At 37.2% G+C, this 18,322-nt stretch overlaps 1 protein-coding gene across 1 annotated transcript in view; it reads left to right on the top strand.

Annotated features, from left to right (window-relative positions):
• Positions 1 to 18,322, top strand: part of EYS (eyes shut homolog) — a 776,683-nt gene that overhangs the window by 219,194 nt on the left and 539,167 nt on the right. The window contains exon 13 of the mRNA XM_031052748.2: positions 8,991 to 9,095. Within this exon, the coding sequence (XP_030908608.2) occupies positions 8,991 to 9,095 (105 nt within the window). The remainder of the gene's footprint in view (positions 1 to 8,990; positions 9,096 to 18,322) is intronic.

The following is an 18,322-nucleotide window of genomic DNA, read 5'->3' as shown; positions in this document are numbered from 1 at the left end:
TCCCTAACTTAGGAAGCTGACACCAGTGAAGACTGGGTAGAAAATAGATGTTTCCAAAGTGATTTTTACTTTAGCACTTACCACTGAATTTTGTTGTTATTTATATGCATGAGATTTCTAATCAGATTTCCTCACCCATATCATGGTCTATACAAATTCTCCGTGTGTAACATGATCGTTGTTTTAGGTTTTGCCTGCGTCTCATTCATGTTTATCATTAGCATGAGGCAGTATGAATCAACAATCAAAATCTACCATCAGGTGACATATTCACTTAAATAAGTATTAGGTTTTGCACAGCAGACTAAACAAATTTGCAAGCCATTTAATATGCTTTGTGAAGTTCAAATCCATGTAATTTCCTCCAGCATGTCTCATGAGCTTTAGGAACCCTGTAGTAGCCATTGTAGCTAAACAAGTGGTCCCTGCAACACTGAACGTCTGAAAACCAAAATTATAAAAGCATGTGCAGTGTTTCACAGCTCACCTCACTCCATCACAAGGGAACAGGTGATGTCCTTTTGTTCTTTCAAAAATCTTTTCCTGTTAATTCATTTTCAACCATTTTCTAAGCTTTGTTTTCAGTAAGCTGGCAAAAGCTGTTCTATTTTAGGCATCTTTTGGATAACCCAGATGTTTTTAGTTAATATCAGGACTACTGCACAGTTTAAAATAATTGAGTCACTCCATCCTCTATTCCATCCTTGCTGATCATCTCCAGTCCTGTCCTCAACAATTCAAAGGAAAGAATTGGCCTGAGAAATCTTATTGGTGCTCACCCATCTTTAGAGTCAGTCACAGATCACAGAATTATAGAATTGTTTGGGTTGGAAGGGACCTTAAAGGTCATTTAGTTCCAAAACCCCTGCCACAGACAGAAACACTTTACACTAGACCTGGTTGCCAGAACACTGATTGCTCAAAACCCCGTCCAGCCTGGCCTTGAACACTTCCAGGGATGGAGCATCCACAAGTTCTTGGGCAACCTTTTCTAGTGTCTCACCACCCTCATAGTGAAGAAGATACTCAGTTCTGGTTGCATGTTATGCGTCATATTGTTTTTCCAATCAATGGCCCTTACAGAAGCAGCCCCAAAGCCAGGTATTTTCTCTGATGTCTCCTAATGACCAAGTTCATGTAAACAACATGCCTATGTCTGATCTGTAGTCAAAATGCTAAAAGTGTTTTAAACCAATCCAAAACCTTTAGCTGGAATGCTAAAAGTGTTTTAAACCAATCCAAAACTGAAGAGGGTGGTATGGTTACCACAGCTCCTCACCACCAGCGTTGTGATCCATAGCGGGCCCATGCTGGATGAGAGGGAAAGTATGATTGCCTTTCCCTCTGCTCAGCTAGAGCAGTGCCAATGGGCTGCTGGTTTTCAGAAACATTCCAGAAGGGAGGTTGCCAGGGGCAGGCTCCCCACAGTTGGGTATGCAAACTTAACGTGCTGGAAAATAAACACTCTTTATGCATACATGCAAATGTATTCAATATGTATTTCTGTGGTTATTAGAGAATGTTTATCATCATGTCAAGTGTAATTGTAGCTTCTTCTTCTGTAAGAAATTCAGGATAGAACAGAGTGGAAAAATAATGATCAGTAGAGTGTAGAAAAGTCCAAGTTTCATCATGTTGCAAATTACATTACATAAAAAATTGATAAAATAATACATTAAAAACTATTGAATTGCATGAACGAAAATCAAATAAATTATAGTTCAGTAGCAGTGTTTTTTCCCAGTCATCTAAAAAACAAGCAACGTCTCATTATTCTCTTTTGTGAGAAATCAAATGGTACATTTCTCCAATAGTTTTCCATCTGCAAACACTATGCTTGACTTGTTTGAATTAGGTGAGTAGTAACAGTTGGAATCATCTGACAAAAGATAAGTTAATTCTTCAATTAGAAGTTTAATTAGTTTATATGGGATTTACTTTATTATTGCTCTACTGGAGGCATTACGAGATAATTTTTGTATTTCAGTTTATCCGCTTTAGCTATAATGTGTTTTTTTTTTTCAATAGTGATGACAATTGTCATGCATAATACAGTGTATGTAGAACATAATTTAATATCTATCTGGGTGTAACTGTGTATTAATTAATTTTAAATAAACTGTAACATAATAATGTAATATGTTAGGTTTGGTTTTCAGTAAAAAAATGTTGTAAGTTGCTGGGGGGCCCTTAGCAAATAAAAGATAAAAAATAATCATGTCGAGAAAAGCTCATACAGTGACTAAAGCACACACGGAAGATTCCAGAAACCATGGTTGAAAGTCTTAGTCTTTCTGAGTTACTGTGGGAAATCAACCAAATTTTTCCTTAACTCCGTAATTTTTCTATAAACTATTTCTTTTTTCCTTTGCATGTGCTTTCTATTTATAATCTAAACAACTAAGGTCATGGATATCATTGTACTATGAACAGTGATATGCCAGCACAGTAAGCACAATTTTTGCTTTTTACATGAGTGCACCTGTAAAATATGTAAAATAACATATAGATTTCAAGACAATTTCCAACTAGGTTAAGATTTTTATTATAACTACCTCATTGACTAAATTTTCTGTTATGACATGAGCAACTGATGAATAGATATCTGACATAGGAAAATCTGCAACCAGCCATTTTCCCCATTGCATATTTTTCCATCCTTCCCAGACATTTTGTTAGCCAATTTGAGAAACAGAAGTAGCATCTTACAGAAGAATGGTTTTCTCTATTTTTTTATAGCAGATGGTTCCTCTTTGGAAAAAATCTCCCAAATCATTGACATTGGAAAGTCTGTTATTCAGTAACTCCTTTGCAGTAATGACTATCATTTTACCGGAGGTTTTCCTACTAAAAAGTATTTCCCAGTATATCCCAGGCTGTCTTTTTAACAAGTGAAGCAACTCACCTTGGGCACCTTCTTGATTGACAGAGTTATGCAGTAAAAGGTATGACATTACCAGTTTTAGTGTGACCACACTAAGTAGGAGTCATATTTGGTGCTGTTTTCAGAAAATTTGTTGACTTTTCTTCATTTTTTTGTCTTCGTCTTGATTTTTCTTTTATTTTTAAACACCTTTTTGTTTTTTCTTTCTTCCCATCAGTCCTGCAACTCCCTGTAACTACTGATTTTTCTATATTTGAGACATTTTACATATGTTAGGCATTCATTCTTTGTCCATGTTGTTTACATCAAACTTGAAACTGGCTTTGCCCAGCTCCTATGTTAGATTTTTTGCTTTGCTACCAGTAACTGGCCACAGGTGAGCTGTTAATACCGTTGGAGTCTCCAGTACCATGTTACAAATGCATCCTCAAGGCCTCTGCTCTCTCCCCTGGACTCCTTCACACTGCAGCCTTATTCTAGGATCATAATTAGCTCATTCTGTACAGCACAACTACTTGTTATTTCTGTCTACATCTCATTAAAAATAAGCATAACATGATGCAATTTACAAAAGTAAGGAAGACTGAAACAAATTAAGCAAGATCCACGTGACCCCTAGACATGTCCTGAGGCTTCTGGTGTTAGCTTCATACCAAACCTGTGGCCTGATGCTTGAAATGGCAATGACAAACCTACTGGGCTGCAGAACTACAGTGGGGACATTACTGCACTGGTTGACCAGCTTCACTTGAACAGTAGGTTGATCAGAGGCTGTTGTTTGCCCAGATCTAAGGAGTCTTGAGGCAGGAGGGGAAAAGCATATAGTGCAAAGTGGCATTTTTAAAGCTGTTTATACAAATTTTGTTAGAGTACTTTTTTCCTTGACACCTTTGCAGTCAGAAAGAAACAGAATTGCATGGATTATTTGCTCTGGTAGCAGAAGAGCAGCACCTGACAGACAGTTTTGCTAGGAAACTCCAAGGGCGGGATCAACACATTTTGCATGATGACAATGATGTTATAGAAACCAGATGCCTAAGGGTGAGCTATAGCTATCATAGACAGATACCTGGCTCACAGACCTGTTTTGATGTTTTCCCAGAAAAGACTCATAGAAGTCTACAGGATGATTAAGTTTATTCTGAAAGTCTTCTAACCTGTAGACTTGTGGTTGTATGCTCTATGTTACGACTGCATACTAGAAGGCAGTTAATGTTGCCCGTTAACCACCTTGTAGTGAACCTAATTACTTTTGATTAAAGTACACAGTGAATCCAAAAGGCTTAAAACTTGATACGAATGCATGAAGACAAGTCAGAATTTCACTGGCATTTTTTCTAGTAGGAATCACAAACATACTTAGACGTTTGTTTTAAATATTTTATTTAATTTTTTGTCTTCAACTTCGAGCCACTGTATATCATTACCTTTTCTACACAAAAATGAAAAAGCCTCTTGCTACCCAAGTATTATCTCTTTGTAAAGACACTTCTACACTGTAATCAAGTCACTTCTTGTTTTTGTTTGTTGTAAATGAAACGGAGCTCTTTAAGCCTTTGCCAACAGCATGCTTTCTTCAGTTATTGAATAAATTGTGTGTCTTTTCCTGCATTCTTCCACTTATTTTTAATATGGAACATTGTACTTAATGTTTTATGCAGCAGTATTTTACACATCAATACAACACAAAACCATTCTTGTTTTTTTAAACACATTTGAGATCTTGTTTTCCCCCTCACAGCACTGCAATAGGGGTCATATGCTGAGGTCCTCAGCAGTCCTTTTCAGATCACTTCTGTTTCCTCCCATACAGTTCAGCAGCTGTAACCTACATGTCTTTTCCTTTGCCTGTATCTGGCAGCTGCAAGTTACCAGAAGTGACGTGCAGTACATAGAAAAATGTACTGTGTAACTAAAAAAAGTTACCACAGGATTAAGAGTTAGTGCAAATGCTTGCTGTTCTGTGGAAGGGAGGTACCGGAAAGGAAGCCAGAGTAGAAATGAAGTGTCTTTTTAAAAGTTAGTGTTGAAATAATAGAGTAAGGGCTTTTCACATCCACCTACAGAAAAAAGAGGGAACAATGAAATGGCTCATTTGTCTCATTATGATTTTCTCATGAGAAAGACTTGAGGGGCGAAGACAGGTTGAATGTGCCAAAAGCTGTACTGCTCCCTTTGTAAGAGGAGGACTTACCATCTACCCCTCTGTAGTTTTAAACCATGCACATTTATGGTGTGCTTGAAGAATGTGTTTGCCTACTAGTGTTAATATTTTCATCTTTTGTTTCTCTTACCTACTGCATGCTGTACTCACCTTTGTCTTCTCTGACTAAGACAGAAATGCATTTTTACAGAGACACAGTGGAAACAAAGATTTGGACAGAAGTACTAGGTTCCAAAGTGGGAGCTGTTATCACACCACAAGTAACTTAAGACCTTTACCATGTGGCCAATCAAATTTCTAGACAATCAATTCACTGTATGAACATAAAAGCCTTTGGACCTTCTTCAGTGTTAGAGTGTGTATGCTCTGTAAAATATATGACACTAGAACAAAACAGTAAATATTATCTATTCCATCCTCATTCCAGCAGAAACTTAAACTATACATATGTTATTTCTCTCATATGTTTGTCTCACCTCAAAGAAATCCAGCCCCATTCCTTATTTTCCTTAGCAGTCTTTCCAGTGTGTTCTTATACTGAGCATCAGAAGTAGTTTCTTATAATCTGTTCTTTCACTGTAGTTTAAATGGATTATTTCTTACCCAGTCTGCTATGAACATGGAGAACTAAAGACATTTGCAGAAGCCTTTTCTTTTTTTATAATTATCATAATTTCTCTTCAGATATTCTTTATTTAGGCTTTAGGGACCCATTTGTTATGTTTATCCTAAGAAGTCAGGCTGTCAAGTTCTTTGTCACTCTTGTCATCTATACATGGACTGTCTTCATTTGGTCCACAGTTTTGTTGAATGCAGCTTACTGCACAGGGCAAAGCACTCCAAATGAAGCTTTACTCCAGCTCAATGAGAATGGATTATTTTATGCTTCTAAGTGGTTATGTTCCTTTTTATATATCCCAGCACACTATTCGATTTGAAACAGAATTCTGGAGTTTATTTCTACTTAACTGATGATTTGCTATATTTCGAGATCTTCGATTTGTTCTGAGTGGATAACATTTGTTATTTCAAACTCTATCTCCAATTCATCAAATTTTATGAAGACTTTTGATCCTGTCCTCCAGTGTACCTTTTCATGTTGCTATCAATAAGCTTACTCTGTTGTCAACCATCCAGACTGTTATTGAAAAAAGATTAGTGGAACTAGATGGGCAGTAGACCTCTTAAAAATTTGTATACATTTTGATAGTAAAACCACAGGTAACTAATATATGAATATGGCTTTCCAACATTTTTTGTTCACCTCATATCTTGTAGTTCATATCCAGTCCAATTATTAGTATTTCACATGAAACAGCGGCAGAAAAATAAGTGAAATCAAGGACTATGATATATATGCCACTTTTTTTTTTTTTCTATAATCCACAAGGCCTGGAACTGTAATGTAGGAGGGAATTGGTTTGCTTCCATAACCTCATTTTTTTGTAAATTACTTTATACTCTAGGTTCTTACAACTAATCAGTTTAGTAACTTTTTCCTGTATTTCCTCCAGGAAAAGAAATTACACAAGTGGATCTATAATTTCACAGCTCTGTCTTTTACTCTGTTTTAAAGGCAAACTTTATTGAGTCTTCAGGTACTTTGCCTATCTTACATAATTTTGCAAACAAAACTGTTGAGCTTTCATCAACCAGTAACCAAGTGTAAAGTTAATCAAACCAGCCTGTATGAGTATCTGACTCGTGTGACAATTCTCCAGCCCGCCTTTTCTGTTCAATACTGAAGTTTTGTCCTTTAATCATAGGTATCAATTAGGGTAATGATCTGATGCAGTTCACCTTTTTACTGATGGGTTAAGCAAAAGCAGCATTAAAAATCTGGCGTGATTACCATGATCAGTGTCCATCCTTCTCCATTTAATGGCAAACCATACTTTTCCTTCATCTTTAATGCTGAAGTTCTTACATCATCATTTCTTGTTATCCTGACCATCCTATGATCTTATTCTATGATCCTATGATCTATGATCCTATGATGATCTTATTCAGTGCCTTTGCCAGTCTGATTTCATGCCTGCTTACTTGTGCTGTACTTATCCTTAGTAACCTGACATTTTTTTGCTAGTTGGGCATTTTCATCCTTTGAAAATCAGGAAGCATCAGATCGGTCTCCTAATACCCCATGTCTTCCTCCCACAAAACGATAACTGGTGTTGCATTTAATGAAAGTAGCAACTTCCTTAATTACCCTTTTAACTTAATTCAGCCTTAATTCAGGTTTCATGTAAAAAAATTTCTTCATTCTTTGAAATTTTTCTGAATTGCTTTGTTATATTGTTCACCCTTCTCTCTTTCCCATGGGTCTTGATTGCTCTCACCCATGTTCTTCATATTTCTCTCCTCATTTTCAGACACTACTTTGCCTGTTCATTTGGAATCAAACCCCAAAAATTTGTTTGTTGTTGCCTTTTCCACTATCACATGACAAATTGCAAATAACACATTCAGAAATCTTTGAATTTTTGAATGATGATTCACTTCCAAAACAATGTTTTTGTAGTTAATACTCTTAAGTCCAGTGTCTTAAAGATTCTACTAGTTCTTTTATATATTTAAAATACTAAAAAACCAAAACCAAACAACAAACAAAAAATGCCTATAAAAACCTAAACTTTAATTGTACTGGTTTTACTAGACTTGTGATCTGTAGTGAATGATTAAATGTAGAAGATAACTATGTGTGTGCAGTATTTCCCACATACTTGCTAAGTCTGATTTAGATTTTGTCATTCTCTTTGTCTATGAACTTCTGCTTTTTTCCCCTTACAGCCTTTTCTAAATAATTATTTTTGAGAAACAGTGTAAAGAGGAGGGTTCCCCTCCTCCCCTCCCCACCTTCTCATCACTTTTCTCTCTGTCAAGTGTGTTTGATTTTTACATAGATTCTATTTTTACCTCATAGTTCAAAGTACATCATGTGGTTAAGAAAAAGTGCCAGGTTACACCCTCTGCCAGCCATGCATTTATTGCTGGAATGAATCTATAATTCTCTGAGTGCTGATTACCCCAGAAACCCCATGTGATCCTTGAATTCGGCTCCTTAGAATGAGATTCCTGGGTGGAATTACCTGATATATCTGATTTGAGTGACACAAGGATCCTTCCATCACTTTCTGTGTAGAATACCAGTGGCCACTCTGCTCGCTTACATCTGTCACAGCTACAGTTTTCCTGCTATATCCCTGGAGTAGCTTCTGGTGTCCATGGGAACTCTTAACCTCTATAGTTCTTTGATTTTAGATCAATTTTGGATCAGGAAGATCCCAGTATAAGTTATACCAGGGTAGGGCTTGCTCTGTATTAATGCAGTGCACTGTAGAGAGATGAGGAGCTGTGGGGTTTCTTTGGTATGCCAAATGAGTTAATTGTTTTCATACTCCACCTCGTATATTGTCTTCTAATTAGTCTTATGTATATTCTCCTATACTTCTGTTGTTTCAGATTTGAATTAATTTGAATTACAACTCAATTAAATCTCTTTAAATGCAGAAAAATGAAGAAACAGTTGAGGAAATTTGTGGTTTTCTGTTGGGATCTGAGAAATTACTTCATTCATCTAAACATGGAAGCAACCTTGAGAAATATTTTTCTTATTATTGTTACCACGGTTAATAAATCTCTAAAATATTTTTTAGAATGTGGCATATAGTCAAACTAATTATGGTGTTCAGATGTAATGCTACAATACACAAAACATACTTGCAAATGTAGCTCATACTTATTCCTTTAAAATATTTAATTTGTTCACTATCGACTGTGATCTATGAGTATCTCTAGTTTTAAAGCTGTTAAGCAGAAATAGTGTTTCCAACCCAGAAAACTTAAATTATGCAGTTGTCACTTGCACTGTGAAGCGGCTTTTCTGCTTTCCCAAACCCAGCATGATTTATAGCTTTAATGTTTAATTTTCTTTTCTTTCAGGCAAAAACTGTTCCATGGATATTGATGAATGTTCCTCCAAGCCCTGCAAAAATGGAGGCCATTGCCATGATTTGATTGGTGAATTTTACTGTAGCTGTTTGCCAGGTAAGAAGTCAGATGTTTAGGTGAGAAATGTTCTGTGGTATTCAAGAAAGAAATACAGTTTTTCATAAGCACACAACTAAGTAGTCACTTATTTTTCTTGACAAGACAGAACGACCAGCCAAATATTCTTTAAGAAAACTTTACAATTACTATGCAGCTGGTGTCAGCAGAATTTGTTTACAACATATAACCTGTGTACCAGAAATCCTGCCTTGTAAACTGATGAATGAAGAGTCTTGGAAATCAACCAATACTATTAGTGGTATTCACCCTAGTGTCTTTCAGGGATTCTGAATTTCTAAATCTCAAAGTTAATTTTTTTTCTTTCATTAATGTAGAATGGTACTGTTTCAGGCTTTCTTACTAGAAATTGTTAGCTTTTAAATTTATTATGATACTCTGAAGGAAAAAAAAAAGGGGGGGGAGTATTTATACAGTAGTTGTCATAAGGGTTGCTGTAGTTGGTTGGTCCTGTTTGTATGACATGTGGCCAACCAAATCCACTCTATCACTTTCCTCCTCAACTGGACAGGAAGACATCACTCACCAATTATTGGCATGGGCAAAACAGACTTGACTTGGGGAAATTAGTTTAGTTTGTTACAAATTAACAATTTGTTTAATTTATTACAAACTGGAGTAGCATAATGACAAAGAAAAACTTGCTATCATTTAAACCCAGCCTGTAACTCAGAACCACACAGGCATTCACTCACTCCCTCTTTCACCCTCCACAGGTAGGATGAGGAGGAGAATCAAAGGAATGTAAACCTGGCCTGAGATAAGAACAGTTTAATAACTGAAGTATAATATGCTATTATGGGAAATAACAAGATGAGAGAAAATAAAACTAAAAGGGGAAACTAAAAACCAACCAAACAATAAACCCAAATGATGCACAATACAACTGCTCACCACCCACCAGCCAATACCAACCCCAACCCGAGCAGTGATCTGCCTTTCTGGCCAACTCCCTCCAGCTTATATACTGGGCATGACGTGCTGTGGTATGGAATATACCTTTGGCTAGTTCAGGTCAGATGTCCTGTCTCTGCTTCCTACTGGCTTCTTGTGCCACATCCTCACTGGCAGAGCATAAGAGACTGAAAAGTCCTTGACCAGGATAAGCACTACTTAGCAAAAGCTAAAACATGGGTGTGTTATCAGCATTGTTCTCAGACTAAAGCCAAAACACAGCACTGCATCAGCTACTGGGAAAAAACAAAACAAAACAAAACAAAAAAAAGCCAAAAAAAAACCCAACCAACTGTTACAGCTGAAACCAGGACAAAACTAAATTTTAACACCTTCCCCTCATTCCTCCCTTCTTCCTGGGCTTACCTTTACTCCTAAGTTCTCTACATCACCAGACAGACAGGGAATGGGGTTTGTAGTCATTTCAACAAATATTGTCTCTGCCACTACTTCCTCCTGACGGGAAGACTCCTCACACTCTTCTCTGCTCCACTGTGGGGTTCCTCCCACAGGAGACAGTTCTGTATGAATTTTGCAAAAGCGAGTCCCTCCAACAAGCTGCAATTCTTTGTGAACTGCTTCAGCATGGATCTTTTCCAGAGTGCAGTGCTACAAGTACAGACTGTTCCTCTGTGGGTCCCCCAGAAGTCCTGCTGCAAACCTGCTCCAGCATGGGTTTCTCTTACCATGGGCTCACAGATCTTACCAGGAGCCTCCTCCAGCATGGGCTTTCCACAGGGTTTTCTCCGGGGTACACCCACCTATTCTGCTGTGGGGTCCTCCCACATGGGGCTGCAGGTGGAGATCTGTGTCACCATGGACCTCCATGGGCTCAGGGGCACATCTGTCTCACCATGGGCTGCACCACCGACTGCAGGGGAATCTCTGCTCTGGCACCTGTAGCACCTCCTGCCCATCTCTTTGTGTTCATTTTTTGGAAGATGTGCTAGGATGTTGGATCCTTTGGAGATACTGCTGATGTTCATCTTGCCCTTAGACTCCTGCCTCTGGTTGCCCAACCAAATGGGAGTACTACCAAAGGGAGAACTGGAACAAACTGAAGAGTGATTACAGAACACTAGGAAAAGTGAAGAAGGGACTGGAGGAAATGTGGAAAGTCAAAGGCTTAGGTAGGTTTGGGCATATCATGCAGATGAGTTCTTGGCTCTGTGGCTGGAATTGCAGGCAGATCTTTAGCTTTTAATTCTCCCTCTGAGGGACAGTGAGAGATGTGTCCCAGTTGAGAAAGTGGAAAAAGAGCATTTTGGGCAGCAGGCTTCTTACCCTGACAAGTGGTCTTTAAACTGGATACATCACTGGAGAATAGCTTTAAGAAGGAGATGTGAAGGCACACAGAATGATGAGAAAATGTCCAGATGGCAGAATAGTAGGGGAGGTTCTCACACTTGTGAAAGTGGCATAACTAAGAGAGTCCCTCTTTAGTACAAATGCAGAAATACATTCAGCAGGTGATGGAAACATGAGGAATTACAAGTGTGTGTGCAGTTGCACAGCAGTGATCTCATGGGATTTAGAAAGATATGGTGGGATAGCCAACGCAGAGTGCTGCAAAGGAAGGATAGTGAGTCTTTAAGAAAGATAAACTGAAAAGGTGAGACTGTTTCACACTATACAAAGGAGAGTGTCCAGTATATTTATTTTGAAATGAACAATGGGTCAGTCAAGATCTAACTGGTAAGGATTAGCAGGCAAAATCACACAGGTGATGTGGTGGGCATCTGCCATAGACCACCTGATGAAGAAGAAGTAAATGAAGCCTTCTTAAAACATCTTGAAGAAGTTTCACCGTTACAGGTCTTCATACATGTCTGCAACTTCAATGACCAGGGTATTGACTGGTGGAAGAGTGTGGCTAGCAAGTCTGGAAGTGATTATTTTTCTACTTGTGACTTGTGAAACTGCATCTGAAGGACTGCACCTAAATTTTACATTCTCCACTAAAAGAAGGGCATTGCCATGTTGGGGCAAGTCCAACAAAGGGGCAGGAAGATGGCCAAGGCCCTGAAAAATTTGGTGCACAAGAAGTTGAGGTGATTTACCTGTTCAGCATGAAAAAAAGGGTAATAGAAGATTTTATTGGGGTTTACAACTAGTTCCTTGGAAGATACATGAAAGGCAGCAAGGCTCTTCACGGAGGGGAAAATTGTGATAGGGCAAGAGGTAACATACCAAATTGGAATGCAGTAGCATTCTGAATAGATAATAGGGGCAAAAGCCCCCACTGAAGGTGGCTAACTGCTGAAACAAACTGCCTGGAAAGATTGTGGAATCCCAGTCCTCGGAGACATATTCAGATCTTGACAGGACGGTTACCTGAACTACCTCATTTAGCTGGTCTTGCTTTCAGTGAGGATCAGACCAGATGGCCTCAAGAAGTAATTTCCAACATAAACTGTCTTGGAAGTCTATTACAAATGAGGAATCTTTGCCCAATTCTCTTTATAGTTTACAAATGTAACACTTCAGATTTGAAATTAATGGAACTTCTGTGCCTACACACAATTTGTAAGACCATAAGCATTTGATCACATCTAAAAGTTTTCCATAACCTTCATTTGTGTCATCTTTTGTCAATCAAACAACTCTGTAGCTGAAAAAGTGGTTGTTCATATGCAATGCTTTTCCAAAGCCAGAATTTGCACGAATTTTTTAAAATTTCTAGGATAATATTTTTTCCCCATGTGTTAATTTAGCCTTTCACTAGGAAATTGCTTCATATCTATACTGCATTTTAACAAGGGGGGGGGGAAAAACAAAACAAAAACAAGTGCTGTAGCGGTGTAGTAAAAAGTTTATTACAACAGTAGTTGGTCATCTGGAAACCTTACTTTGAACTGGTAAATCTCAAAGGAAGAGGGGAGTTGTCATTTTTAAAAGTTTATAACTTCTCCCCAGGTAATCTAATATTTAAGGAAATATTAATCTAGAAGATGTTGGATATGTAGAATGTGTTCAGAAAGACAACAAAAATGATCAATGGAATAGAGCAACTGTCTTATGAAAAAGCAAGGACCCTTTAAATTTGTAGAAGAAAAGCGTGAGTGAAAGAGAGGAAGCTTTGAAAGAAAATCATGATAGCAGGAGTTAAGCTGAAAGCAGAACTGTTGTTCACTGAAGGCTGCTCACAAGAAGCAATAAGGTACTTGAAGTACTTCATGGGATTTTGGACTAAAACTCACAAAAAAAAATTAGCATATGACATTACATTTCTTTGTTTACATCACCATATGTGATGTATCTAGAGAATTATTTAGAAGGTTTGGTAAGAGATTAGACAAATTCACAACCAAAAAGGCTGTAAATGGCTATTAAAGGATGCTCTGATTTTTTTAATATACCCAAATGCTTGGCAGTTTCAAAGGGAACAGACAGCTAGAAGTCACTAAGCTAATATACTCTCCCTAAATAGCATCTCTTTTTCTGCTCTCAGACAGTTCTAGGCTAGATGCACCATTGCACTGACTACACAGGGTATTTCTTAAGTTCTTACTTGATGTTCTCATATTTTTCTTTTAGAAAACCTTACATCTACCACACAGCTTCTTTAAAGTTTATACCTCAGTGATGTATTATCCCTGCTACAGCTAAATGAATGTATGAATGTTTCTTATTTCAGTGGGATTGGTGGATGATTAGCATGATTACTAAAGTAGACTGATTTTGAAGCAGAAAATCGGGTCAGTTAAGATGTTTGGATTGATGGATTCAACCTAGAATCAATTTTTGTTCAATTTAGTCCACTGAATCAAAGGAGCAGTAATTCTGATTAAGAGTAAACCCACATGCAGAAAAAATTAAATCAAATTCTTACTTTCTAGGATGTTCACTATTATTAAAGTTCATTGTACCATGAAATAAGACTTGTGAATTCTTGCAAGCATTATTATGAAGTAGAAGCGAATACATGAAAGTTTTTACTCCAGGAGAAGGTGTTAGGAAGTAAGCATACTGTGACTCAAAAAATAAATGGAATAATGAAGATTACAGACAGGAAATGTTTAGGAAACCATTCATATCTTTGAGCTGCTGCTGCCCAAGAACCATTAACAAAAATGTTGGTGCAGTGCCATGCTCCCCTTGGCATGCCTTTTGCAGCCCCAGTGTCCCTGAAGCTGTATGTTTTGTGGTTCTCTGAACCCTAACCCTATACCTTAATGAGAAAGGCATCTTGGAGCTGAGGCTTAGTTCTCTGTCACCATGGTTGGTCCAGATGAGAAAGACGAGGAAGGTGTAATGTTGGTGCAGTGCCCATGCTCCTTTTGGTATGGCTTTTGCAGTCCCAGTGTCCCTGGAGCTGTAGGCTTTACCATAAAAGAAAAAAATGAATCTACAAAATGCTTAGATATAAAAGTATACTTTGTTTGACCTCAGCTTCAGCTCTGGTATTTAGAAATGATTCAGAGCAGTTTCAGAGCTCTTGGCTTGTGGATAGGTCAAATAACAGAATGGCAGAAAAGAGCAGAGTTTAAGTATAGAATTGTCAGGTGTAACTTGAATTCTTTAAAAAATGCTGGAGAAAATGTAAAGGTGAACTCTTATAAGCATCTGAAAGCAAAGAAATTGCCATCAGTTGCCGGGTTACATGTATTTCTCAAAGCAAAATACTTGAAAGCATTGTCATATCTGTTCTCATGTGGCAATAAGTCATCTAGATGAGGAAGAAGTAGCTGATATATATCTTGAGTGCATCAGCATTCCTATATGGAAACCAAGGGAACAGTGTCTTACTGAAAATATCCCTAAATGACACATAACTCACTTGAAAAAATAGCAAAATATTATAATGATTCAGTGTGGAAAATAATTTCACTGGAACTGCTTTGGGTCCACTGATATTCTTCATCAGTGTTCTTCCTCAATGACCTTGATGACTGAATTGGGAATATTGTGACTGAACTTGCAGATTGCACCAATGTCAGAAAGACAGGCAAAACCTCTAGTAATGTTCCAGAAAAGAACGAAGATTCTGTTGAGCAAAGATGCGAGCTCTTTGGGAGTCATAAACAAACACGTAGAAATCAGGAACAACTAGGCAGTAATCTGCAAAAACAAATCAAGAGAATTCGATCTGAGTGGGATTCAGCAAAGTACTGGTGATGTGGAAAAAAGAAACCTCCTTGTTGATATATTTGGTCAGGAGTTCATGCAAGAAGAGATACAGTTCCTTGCCATATGTCAGAATGTACTACCAAGCTCCTGCCAATCTGACCTTGCCTTGCTGACTTTTACTTCCCAGTTCGATCTCAGACCTACCTTGTCACTGCATGCTGCCTTGTCATCCCTGGGCTATGACAGACCCTTGTTACCAGCATTCAGCCTGCTCAGGACATTTGGGTACTGTGAGATTGTGTTGCTTGTCCATGAAGCTGTGCTTTGTGTCCCTTGCTGTCATATTCCCTATATGAATAATAAAAGTTGTTTAAATATTTAAACTAAACCTACCTGAACTTTACTAATAACACTTTACAATGTGGTGTTAAAATGTAGACCTGCCATACAGAGTCATCACATGACATTACTGGAATGTGTTTTCATCAACCACTGCCCATCTCTCAAAGCCTATTAAAACTTATTGCTTCTAAAGGATTTGTGCCTCTGTACAGAGCTATAGGCATTCATGGGAAAAAAAAAAAACCATTATTCTCTGTAGTGCTAGACTCGTTTGAGGAATGAGGATTATTATTAGAAAAGTACTGGTGTCCAGTAATTAGCGAGCAAACTGTTAGAGAACAGCTTGTTACCGTTAGAGAGCTCAGCTTAATCTGACAATTTGTTAATTTGTAAATATGCCAGATAACTTGCATTCAGGTGCACAATGTTCATACTAACCTGTAATTTCAGTCTTGATTTCACAATGCACTGCATTGATGAAATGGAAATAACAATGCCCTTTAACTCTCCTGTGTAGGAGCACTACCTATGTGTAGGTAAAAATGAATATCCAGGGCTGAGCAGCACCTGCAGATATATCAGTGAAGGGAAATGACTCTGCCTGTGCCAAGAATATCTGCACAGAGGTGACTAGGACAAACTGGACAGCAGTAGTTGCCTAATAAATACCTAGAAGACATCCAGAAAGGTGTGTGGATTCAGGCTCAGATAGGGTATGCTTCTAGCTCTGCAAATCTACCTGTGAGGTCTGTCCACTGGGAACTGTCTGAATCAGAAGTGATCTTAGAGCAAGTGCATTTCAGAGAAAATACCAGTAGCCTAGATGAAACATCCATTTGAGTTGGCTGTGACAGGTACATCAGCTTGCCATCACTGTCACATATATGTTTACCATAAACAACCTAATATGACTGAGGCAGAACTCTGGTGTCAAGAATATTTTAAAACGCATATGTATTTGTTGATACCAAAGGGAGTGAGAGGTAAGCAAAAGGTGGACTCACTGCTATTTAAGATTTCTCTCCAGACTAAATTGAACTTAAATGATGTGTGTAAGTTTTTGCTGAAATAAATATTTTTTTAGTATTCCTGCCAGAAAATCATAGTATAAAATTCAAAGTGAGTTATAATGATGACTTTTCAGCTGCCAGTAGAGCTTTTTAAGAAACATCCAGTGAAATGTTGTTTCATCAGAAAATGCTGACATGATGTGCTAAAACCTGACTTTTACACTAGGATCTTTATTCTTTTCACTTACTACTTAGTTGAGAAAATTTTACAAAAGTTTGAAAATTGCTGGGTTACCTCAAACGTAAATGGCAGAAAATTAAAAATCTGTTGAAATTATTTTTTCTTAGAATATTTCTCTATTTATTTCAAGAATAGAATATGTAGGTAAGTAACTGAAGTACAAACACCCTAAATACTCATAACAGCACATTCATATAAGGTGTTTTAACTTTCTTTTGGAAGTTAAAACACAAGTTTTGACTTACCCCTGAGCTACACTGAGAAATAAAACAATTGAATTTCTCACTGGAACAGAACACAGTTTTTCAGATTGCAGCTGTTGTTATATCAGGAAGTCTGCTTGTGAAAATGAGCTGTCATCAGAGAACACAAAGTTGGATGTGTATGAATTCTCAGTCTCTTTAATTTTGGACAAGTTTTTAAGACTTTTAGAGAGTAATTCTTTTATTCTAATCTAATTGTGAAGTGTCAGTTGTCTTTACGGAGAATTAGTGGGGTTTGATTTCAGAGTTCCAGAAACCATATGCACAACAAAGAAAATTGTGTCTTCCACAGTGTCTTTTATAGTTGTAACCAGTTTCTTCAATAAAACAATTCGATGTATTTATTAGAGCAGATGGTCACCATAAATCACTTTCCTGTTGTATGGTCTGAGGTAACAGCAGCATTTTTTCCATGTCTTTCATCCAAAGATGATTTTTCCTCTTTATTACTCTTTCTCTATTTTTTTATTCAACGATGCTATTAATAATTGCATATTTTTTACAGGTTTTGCATTTTGTATACATTTTGCAATAAGTAAAGTCATTATATTTGAAATTCTAGAAGACCCAAGCAAAAGTAGTATTTCATTATGACAGGAGTTGAATGACAAAAACAACATCAATCACTTTTCCCTCAAAAACTGGACAAAGAAAGTGGCTTGTATGTTATTATCACATCCAGTGCAAATAAGGAGAAATTTGAAAACTGTTAGTATGTAAGAATCTTAATGACAATGAAAATGTTTTCTGAGTTTTGAGATGAATTTATTAAATTCTCACATTTGTTTATTTCAGTCTCTTTAAGCTTTTCCCAGCTGTGATTTTAACAGGAATTGTATAACTGTTTCCCCAGAAGTAATATTTGTTCACTGAAAGTACATGAATGGGCATTAAATCCTGCTGGTCTTGACAATAAAGCTTAATGTGAGGATCCAGTTAATAGCTTCAGATGTATCTGCCATCCAGCATATAAGGAGCCATGTAGTGAAATTGCCATAAATCACTGTGTTCCTGGACTATGTCAGAATAGATCACAATTCAGTGATCTCTCTGGAGAGTTTGTCACAGTCTGACTAGTAAAAATCACTTCTGTCATGAGGCATTTGGGTTTGTCAGAAAGAAATGTCTGAAGAATGTAAATGCAGCATTTAATAAATAAAATAAAATAAAATAAAATAGATATTTTTTAAAAATACTCTGCTGTTACATTTCCATTATCTGAATTCATAAAATGTCTTTTGAGTGTCTGTAGCAGAAAAATAAACCTACACCTGCTCATTTAGTTTTATATTCATAAGTACAATTCTATTTATATTAAGTACTGCT

The sequence above is a fragment of the Melopsittacus undulatus genome, chromosome 3 (genome assembly GCF_012275295.1).
Source record: "Melopsittacus undulatus isolate bMelUnd1 chromosome 3, bMelUnd1.mat.Z, whole genome shotgun sequence".
In the NCBI taxonomy this organism is placed as follows: domain Eukaryota; kingdom Metazoa; phylum Chordata; class Aves; order Psittaciformes; family Psittaculidae; genus Melopsittacus; species Melopsittacus undulatus.
This window is presented reverse-complemented; position numbering and strand designations above follow the sequence as displayed.